This window comes from Neophocaena asiaeorientalis, unplaced genomic scaffold (genome assembly GCF_003031525.2).
Source record: "Neophocaena asiaeorientalis asiaeorientalis breed wild unplaced genomic scaffold, Neophocaena_asiaeorientalis_V1.1 scaffold67, whole genome shotgun sequence".
Taxonomy (NCBI): Eukaryota; Metazoa; Chordata; class Mammalia; order Artiodactyla; family Phocoenidae; genus Neophocaena; species Neophocaena asiaeorientalis.
In genome coordinates, this window is record NW_020173731.1 from 10,727,175 (window position 1) to 10,736,390 (window position 9,216).

Below are 9,216 nucleotides of genomic sequence, written 5' to 3' on the forward strand. Positions count from 1 at the left end.
TGTATATATATAGCCACTTCTTCTTTATTCATCTATTGATGGGCTCTTAAGTTGCTTTCATATCTTGGCTGCTGCAAATAATGTTGCCATGAACATAGGAGTGCGTATATCTTTTTCTGCCATAAAAAGAATGAAATCTTGCAGTTTGCAACAACATGGATGGACCTAGAGGGTATTCTGTTAAGTGAAGTAAGTCAGACAAAGAAAGGCAAATGCTGTATGATTTCACTTATACGTGGAATCTAAAAAACAAAACAAATGAACAAACATAACAAAACATAAACAGAGTAATAGATACAGAGAACAAACACATCGTTGCCAGAGGAGAAGGGGTGAGGGGAGGGGAGAAATAAGTGAGGGAGATTGAGATACAAACTTCCAGTTGCAAAATAAATGGGTTGCAGGTGTGAAATGTACAGTGTGGGGAATAATACATAATATCTTTGTATGGTGACAGAGGGTGATTAGACTGGGCGATCATTTTGAAAGTATAGAAATATCAAATCACTATGTTGTGTAACAGGAACTAACATAGTGCATAGGTCAATTATACTACAAAAACAAACAAAAAAACTCATAGAAAAAGAGATCAGATTTTTGGTATCAGAGGTGGGAGTTGTGGGAGGGGAATTGGATAAAGGCAGTCAAAAGGTACAGACTTTCAGTTACAAGATAGTAAGTACTAGGGACGCAATGTACTATGTGATAAATCTATCACACACTGCTGTATGTTCTATGTGAAAGTTGTTAAGAGAGTAAAGAGTTCACAAGGGAAAACATTTTTTCTATTTCTTTAATTTTGTATCTATACAAGACGATGGATGCGCCCTGAACTTACTGTGGTAATCATTTCTTGACGTATGTAAGTCAAATCATTGTGCTGTACACCTTAAACTTATACGGTGCTGTATGTCAATTATATCTCAGTAAAACTGGAAGAATAAAAAGGAGAAAAGCTTTCTAAGGAGATGTCCTGGTCTCTACGGCTCCATAAAAAGTACCATAGACTGGGTGGCTTATAAACAACAGGTATTTATTTTTCATAGTTTTGGAGGGTGCCAGCATGATTGGTGAGTGTCCTCTTCTGGGTTGCAGATTTTTCATTGTATCCTCACATGATGGAAGGTACTAGGGAGCTCTGTGGATTTCTAAGAGCACTAATCTCATTCAGGAGGTTGCCACCCTCATGACCGAACAACCTCCCAAAAGCCCCATCCCCCAATACTATTACCTTGGATTAGGATTTCAGCATATAACTTTGTCGGGGGACACAAGTGTTCAAACAATAGTAGGAGAGGAACAACAGTGGTAGCTAAAAGGTGTAGGGATATGTGTCAAAAGTTTCCAGCCCCAGAAACTCAAAACCATCTCTTCAGGTCATCTTGGGGAAGAGGAACCTGGGAAGATGAAAGCTGCCCCTCCCCCGCCCCCCCAACTAGAGAGGTCATTTATAGCCAGCAGATGGCGCACAGTTAATGAATGGTCCCTAGACCTGAATGCCACTTATCTGGGGTTTGAATTTGGCTAGGAATATTTCTAGGGTTTCCTTTTTTTTTTTTTTTAGCATTTTTATTGGAGTATAATTGCTTTACAATGGTGTGTTAGTTTCTGCTTTATAATAGGGTTTCCATTTTTGAGATGTTTGCTTAGTTATTGTGAGCAATTTTTTTTTTTTCATTTCGTGTCTTAATTAGCTGCTGGGAAAATAAGTTGTATATTTATCTAGTCACTGCTAACTGCATGTTATTAATTCTAAAACATAGTTAATTCTCTAGCATATCGCAAACAATGACAAACTCATCCTCCTCTTCCATAGTTATAGCCTTATTTTTGTTAACTGTTTTATTGCACTGATTAGAATTTCTAGAGCAATGTTAGATAGTAAAGAAATGTCAGGCTTTTGGACATTCCTACTTTGTTCATGATTTAATAGGACTGCGTCTAGGACCTTACAGTTAAATATCATGCCATTAGCTGGTTTCAGATAAGCTGTTCTTAATCCAGTTAAGAAAGTGTTCTTTTACTACTAATTGGTAGTAAAAATAAAAACAACAACAACCACAAACCAAGAATGGATATTGATTTTTATTGGATTGAATTTGGAAAGTTTTTTTGGAATAACAGATTGTGATGCTAGTTGGCATTTACTACTCTGTCATCTTTCTTTCCTAAGAACAGCAGATTCTTAGGTTAAGTAACGGTGAGCTTTCCAAATGCATTATTTAAAGTTCTGAGGACAGAGCAGGATTACTCAGCAAGATACAATACTGATAAAGGAACAGGATGCAAGGTTAAGCCAGAGGAAAAGAGGAACCTGTGGTTGCTGTTTTATTTAAAAATTTTAAGGAAGTTGTTTATTACCTATAATTAAATAGCTCAGAGAGGCATTTAATCATAAGACTGTCAAACAGAACTCTACTACAGTTGATTAAAATCTTTAAAAATTTTTTTATGGAGAGAGACTCCATCACTTTCTCTACTGATATGCGCCAATGTTTTCATACTTAACCTGGAAGTTCTTCCTAATGTGAATATTCTTTGCTGACATACGGGCATACTTTTTCTCCTATTTCCTTGTCAAAAAAAATAACCAAACACTAGTCCGCCTACAAAATAAGTGCAAGAATTCATAAGGAAATACGCCCCATTAAAAAGCCTAGAATTCACATGGCCACTTGGTTGTATTCCACTGGCTCAAAGACACCAGGGTTCACAAAAGTCCAGAAACTGGGCTTGTGGCTTTTTGGTTTGACATTGACATAATCTGTGGCTTCCTTTATGTTCTCATAGTCCAGGACAGAGTCATTTCTTCGTCTTCCAGGAGCTGAAAAGGCCACTTGTGTGTAGTTCACATCCTTGGTGGCCTTAGGGGAAAAAAGCAAAGAAATTTGGTCAAGATTCCTACCATGTTTGGAGGAGGTACTCAACTCTCACTCAAAGAGGCTCGCCCTAGGCTGGATGGGAAAGAACCTGGGTCACGGGTAGCTGTGTCTGAGAGCAGGGTCAGGGCAATGAGGAATATTGCTCCTTGTGCCTGTGGGAATGAATGGGTTTAAGGAAGAAAGACGTGGAGACTTAATCCAAGTGAGGTCAGGACTCAGAGTGGACCTTGGTCAGTGACTAGGACATGGGGAGAAAGGGGTTTCCCGTTAGCACCTTCATTTTTATAGCTCACTCAGACCCACTTTGTTTTGATGCTCTGTGCTGATATGGGCCTGGAAATGAAAGCCCAACCACCCTCACCTAAGGATGATGTAATGCCTCCAGAAGCACCTCCTTCCTTACTCCCGTCTCTGGAGCCACGGTGACCCCAGACTGCATATGGAGGGCTTGGATTATTGGGAGTGTCCATTACCTGGTGAGTGGGAGGTGAGCTGTCTGAGCTGCCGGAGCTCTCTGAGGACGTGTCACTGTCATCTAGGGTGAAATAGAAACTGTTCTTCTTCTAAAGAAAGCCAAAGGGTGTAAAGAGAGGATAGAGGCAGTGGAAGGGAGAATGAGATGAAGACAGAGACAGAGCGAGGAACTCAAAGAGGAGTGGGGGAGAGAGATACAGAGCCCCCCAAAGAGAAAAAAGGAATAGAACAGAGAAAGGGGGGAGCCTCCCAAAATAATCAGGAACATGTCCAAGAGTCCAGGCACTGCTGCTTTGTCCAGCTCCATCTAAAAGTAATACCAAGCCCACCAGGCTGGACTGTGCTTGGGAAGGGCTATCTGCTGGAAGGGGAGTAGGCGGGGCATGTTGAGCCGCTGTGGCCCAAGGCAAAGAGCTCTGGGCCCAGAAATCATAGGCACAGCTTCTAATCTAAACCTGTCACTAACGCCAGGTAGGTTACATTCCTTTTTGTGCCCTGGTCTTGTCCCCTGTAACACAGAGGGTTGGACGATGATCTCTGAGGTCCCTGCCAACCATGGAGTCTTTGAGTCTGACCAGGCTTCAGGGAAGCATCAGGATCAGGGGTTGTGGCGAGGCCCATGCCTCTCCCCTTCCACTGAGACCGTGAGTTCATGCAAATGGCATCTTCCGATTCCTACATGCATTGGGGCCTTATCTTGGTGGCGAGGAAGGCTGACAACCAGATTTCTCCAACTGAAAAGATAAAATTTAGAAGGACGAAGCAAACTCAAATCAACCAAAAGATGAAGCAGTGGAAAGAGTAGTCTCTGGTGAGTGACTCTCTTGCTGTGGAAGCCGCAGTTTCCACTGTGTGAATAGTGACCTGGTGGGTCTCCCAAGCTGAAAGAGAGAGAAAACGAGAACGTGATGCCCCTGTTGGTTCACTTGCCAGAGGGGGATATAGATGTGAGCCATCACCAAGACTCAGATTTATTAAAGTGCCCAGATTCCATGGCTGGGGGCAGACAGAGGCAGTTGAAATCTCGGCTCCACCACTAACGGGCAGGCAGAAGAAAAGATGCCATAGTATCACAAAGACAGGAGCAGAGACAGCCCCCAGTCCTCCGCGGCAGCCATTCACACATGACCAAAGCTAGAGAAGAACTTAGACCCACACAAACCCAATGCAGTCTGCCCCGATGAACAACCCTCTGAAAATGGGGGCCTGGCTTGGCCTGTACAGGGGAGGGTGTAAGGAATCCTCGGGCTAGTGGTTTGGGTAGGACAGACTAGGGCTGCTGCAGGGAGGCACCCCGGGAGTCCAGACAGAGCAGAATAAGCTTTGTGACAAGTTCTCCCCCCACCCCTGTACTCACGTGAGTAACGGGGCTTAGGCACAGGGGTGCTTCTCTCTGCCCTAGGCTCCTTCGTCTTCTTGGCAGCAGGAGGGCAGTAGTGGGCACGGCTGGGCCTGGGGACCTGGAGCCTGGCCCTTTTCAGTATCTGCTCATTCTCCTTGGCTAGAAGGGACAGGGCAAGAGTCAAAAGTGAAAGTTCGCTAGGTCAGTCTCATCCTATCCGTGAGCACAGCTTTCATTAGAGAAAATTGATCAGAGGGATCTCTTCAAACCTCAGCACGCCTCTGCTCAGAACCCTGCAATGCCCCTCGCCTCACTTGGAGTAAAATCCAAAGTCCAAGCCTGAAGGCCCTCTGGGCCTCACTCCTCCTTCCTCTCCCTGCCCCATCTCAGCTCCAGCCACCCAGCCCCTTTGCTTCTGCTGTTATGAACAAACTCTCCTGGCTTATGGCCTTTGTAGGTGTGGCTCGCTTCCTCACTTCCCTCAGGTTTAGACTCAAGTGTCAGCATCTCAGGGATGCTGACCCCCATCCAATTCATATCTCCTTGCCTTGCTTCATTTTTTTTCTCCCTAGCACTTACCGTAACCTAACACATATTTTACTTGTCCACTGTCTGTGTTACCCATAGAATGTAAGGTCCATAAGTGCAGGGATTTTTATTTTGTTCCCTGTTGTATTGAATGAATGATTGACTAGAGTAGCTTAGACATACACCATCTTGCCCAATCCCTTGTCTTAGCACAGCCAAAGCAGTTTTATTTTCCTTAATTGTAATGTCTTCCCTGGACGGAGCTTCCTACTTTCCTACTGCAAATCAGCTCAGGAATTTAAGCTAATTTCTTAGTCTAACCATACCATTCGCCCTTCTGTTGTAATTCAAGGCCATTTCTTCACATTAAGTCCCTTGGCAGGGATGAAGGAAATTCACCAGGCTCAGGTTAAGTGAGCGCACCCTCAGGAGCATCGCAGCAGCTTGTCTCTAGGCAGAAGCTTGTCTGGGCAGTGGAAGGACTCTGAGTCATCATTCCCAACCGCAGATAGGTTGGGTCAGAGTGGGGGTTACCGGCTTAGAGGTTGGTGGAGTGAAGGGGCATCTGGCCAGGGATTCCTCAAGTAGTGATATTCGGGGGCTCCAAAGGGGGCTCATCTTGCTGCAGGCTCGGGAGTGGTCCCTGAGGGGAACCAGGAGGGAAGAGGATGTTGAGCCAGTTACCCATGTGCCTGCTGAGCAGGTAGTTGACGGCTGCGAGGAGGCAGGCCTGCAGTACCAGACACACCACTGCGATCACTATTCCGTGCCAGACCTTCATTTCTCTGTTGGAAAACGAGGAAATCAGGTTAGAGGTTGTAGAGGTACCGAGACGGCTGCAAACCCATCCCTGCACCAAGCTAGAGGCAGCCTGCTGGTGTTGCTGTGCGTCTTGGGTCTCTTCCCTCTCAAAATGGGAAGGCTTTAGGGGCTGGGGAGGGTGATGTGCACACTTGGAAGCTGGCCACATCCATCAGCCTGATGGGAACCTGGGCTGGCTCTTCCCGGGCCACTCACTCCGTCAGCATGACAAGTTCCTCCCAGGGCCGTCACAGGTCGCGAGAGGGGCTTGGGCTCTCTCAGGGGCAGCAGGAAGAGACGTGGATGGAACCACTGGGAGTACCTCGTGTCCAGGCAGCACCAACAGCGGGACTGCCCTGGAAACCCACGGAGGCGAGGCAATGGGTCAGAACTCCTGGGCAGTCTCGGCTGCTAGAGGGTCGTTTGCTTTCCTCTCCCCAGATTCCAGTTTTTGAATCTACAAAATAGGCAGTAACAATATTAGCACCTGCCAACCGGTGGGTACTCGCTAGCTGCCAGCCACAGGGTTGAGCCCCCGGCACACCCGCCATCCTACCTGATTCGCACGATCCCGTGACCTAGATGTCACTACCCTCCTTTTATAAGGAGCAATGTGAGGTCTAGAGGGCTGAGGGAGGAGTCTGAGGCCGTACAGCCAGGCCTGGATTTGAGCTCTACATCCAAGCCTACACCCCCAACCACTCATCTCTGCTCCCGTAGCCTTACCTGCTGCTGGAAGCACAAAGGGGTCTAACAGGAGCAAACACACTGAGGGAGATTCTGTGAAGAAGCCCAGTGTCACACACACACACACACACACACACACACGTGCACACACATTCACCCACACCCTCCGTGCCTTCATTGGGCTTTAGGCCCAGGACTGTGGATGCTGTTCCACCCTCATGAGTATGTTTATTTTAAAAATTAGCATATCAATTCCATCAACATGGTGCTGAAAAGGGATAAATTAGGAGTTTGGGATTAACAGATACGAATTACTATACATAAAATAGATAAACAACAAGGTCCTAGTGTAGAGCACAGGGAACTGTATTGAACATCCTGTAATAAACCATGATGGAAAAGAATATGAGAAAGAATATATATATTCTTTTTTTTTTTTTTTAACATCTTTATTGGGGTATAATTGCTTTACAATGGTGTGTTAGTTTCTGCTTTATAACAAAGTGAATCAGGTATACATATATATATATATTCTGAATCACTTTTTTGTGCACCAGAAACTAACACAACACTGTAAATCAACTATACTTCAATTAAAAATATTTTTTTATTGTCAGAAAAAACATGGTGCTGAATATGAAGTTACTACAAGGAAAAGCCAGGATGGTTTCAAAGCCTTTGAAATGATGTTCACTCAGCACAAGATGGGGCCTCAAGAAGGCCCACTGTCCTCCTGCAGATGGTAAACATTGAAAAGGCTTTTATTGCTGGTAAGGCTTATTTTCCCAGTCAGCATTTCCAAGTGATAAGGGCAGTGTGGAATGTCCTGACTTTTTTTTTTTTTTTTTTTTTTTTTTTGAAGCCCTGTCTTGACATTTTTGTTTCTGTGTGTGGTTCTCACACTGGGGCTATCCAAGATCAAACCTGGACCAAGGGGGGAGAGTGGGGAGGCAAGAACTGGGGAGGGCGGCTGTGGGGTTTGCCACCACTGCCTCTCCAGGGCTGGGTGTTGGCCAGCTGGGGGTTGCCAGGAGCTCTTCTTCTTTGCTTAATAGATCATAAACTTGTTTCCAGATCAGAAAACCTTCATTAAACAGCCTCAACCTGGGGCCCACAGGCCAAATTTGATGCCTAGATGACTTTGTTTGATAATGTGCTTTAAGGATTTGTATGCGGATGCCCTGAGGAGGGCCACACACTTTTCAGTCCCTGATTGATTCCCTGAAGGCATCTGAGTTTGCCACCTTCAGCTTTTTGCATCATTTAAGATTACCACTATTCCATTTTATTAGTATTTTTTAGTACTCTTGACATTCAGAGACAGTCAGTTCCTTGTTGTCTAGAATTGTGTCCTGGGGGACCACCAATAACAGGTGTAACAGGTTAATGCAACAACCAAAATGACCAAAAATGACCCCACACATTTCCAAATGTCCCCGAGGCAGTCACTTTTTCCCCCAGTTGGCAATCACTGCATTATATAAATGTTCTATTATTTTAAAACCAATATCTTGGGCTTCCCTGGTGGCGCAGTGGTTAAGAATCCGCCTGCCAATGCAGGGGACATAGGTTCGAGGCCTGGTCTGGGAAGATCCCACATGCCGCGGAGCAACTAAGCCCGTGCGCCACAACTACTGAGTCTGTGCTCTAGAGCGTGCGAGCCACAACTACTGAGCCCACGTGCCTAGAGCCCGTGCTCCGCAACAAGAGAACCCACCGCAGTGAGAAGCCCGCGCACCGCAACGAAGAGTAGGCCCCGCTCGCTGCAACAAGAGAAAAGCCCGCGTGCAGCAACGAAGACCCTACGCAGCCAAAAATAAATTAAAAAAAAAAAAAACCAATATCTTATTTTGTCTCTTTATACAAAACTACGTTGCCTGTACTTCCTTCTATCATCTTAATATACTGTGAGCACCTTACTAGCCAAATGACACACAGTACCTGTGTCAATACATAGCATAAAAGTCAAACAGATCTCAATATAGACCCAAGTTCTGTTCCCTTCTAGGTGTGAATTATTGAACTTCTCAGTGTCTCAGTTTCTGTACCTGTAAAATGGGGACAATGATAGTATGTACCTCACAGAGTTCTTGTGTGGGCTTGGGGAGTTATGTTTACAAAGACCTAAATACAACGGCAGGCATGTGGGAAGCACTCAGTAATTACTAGGTATTATTCAACCCTAAAACACTGCACCAAGATGATGACTAGAGTTGAGCTATTAAAATTGGGTCTGTCTATTTTTGGAAACTTAGGCATTCATTTTGAGTAGTTTGAAAATAAAATCTGGGCAGGATGAGGTATGAAAATGATGACAGATATCATTATTTAAGTGGCTAATGGCCCGTAACCTCAATGAGCAGGTTGTTCCTTAGGGTCTAATTGCAGATTGCTGATCAGACAGTCAGCAGAAACATCTGCTCATTTGTGCACGCACACACACACACACACACACACACACACACACACACACACACACACACACACACACACACACACACA

The 9,216-nt window shown here is 45.1% G+C and overlaps 1 protein-coding gene across 2 annotated transcripts in view; it reads right to left on the bottom strand.

Annotated features, from left to right (window-relative positions):
• Positions 1-2,077: 2,077 nt before the first annotated feature.
• The window catches only part of RHEX (regulator of hemoglobinization and erythroid cell expansion), a 17,574-nt gene continuing 10,435 nt past the window's right edge, over positions 2,078-9,216 (bottom strand). Inside the window, exons 2-6 of one of the 2 annotated variants that reach the window (XM_024751093.1) lie at positions 6,244-6,484; positions 5,911-6,011; positions 4,714-4,857; positions 3,356-3,417; positions 2,078-2,864 (exon numbers count right to left, since the gene is read on the bottom strand). In XM_024751093.1, coding sequence (XP_024606861.1) covers positions 2,664-2,864; positions 3,356-3,417; positions 4,714-4,857; positions 5,911-6,011; positions 6,244-6,254 — 519 coding nt within the window. In that variant the 5' untranslated portion in view covers positions 6,255-6,484 and the 3' untranslated portion in view covers positions 2,078-2,663. The remainder of the gene's footprint in view (positions 2,865-3,355; positions 3,418-4,713; positions 4,858-5,910; positions 6,012-6,243; positions 6,485-9,216) is intronic. The other variant, XM_024751095.1, reaches the window with a different exon arrangement.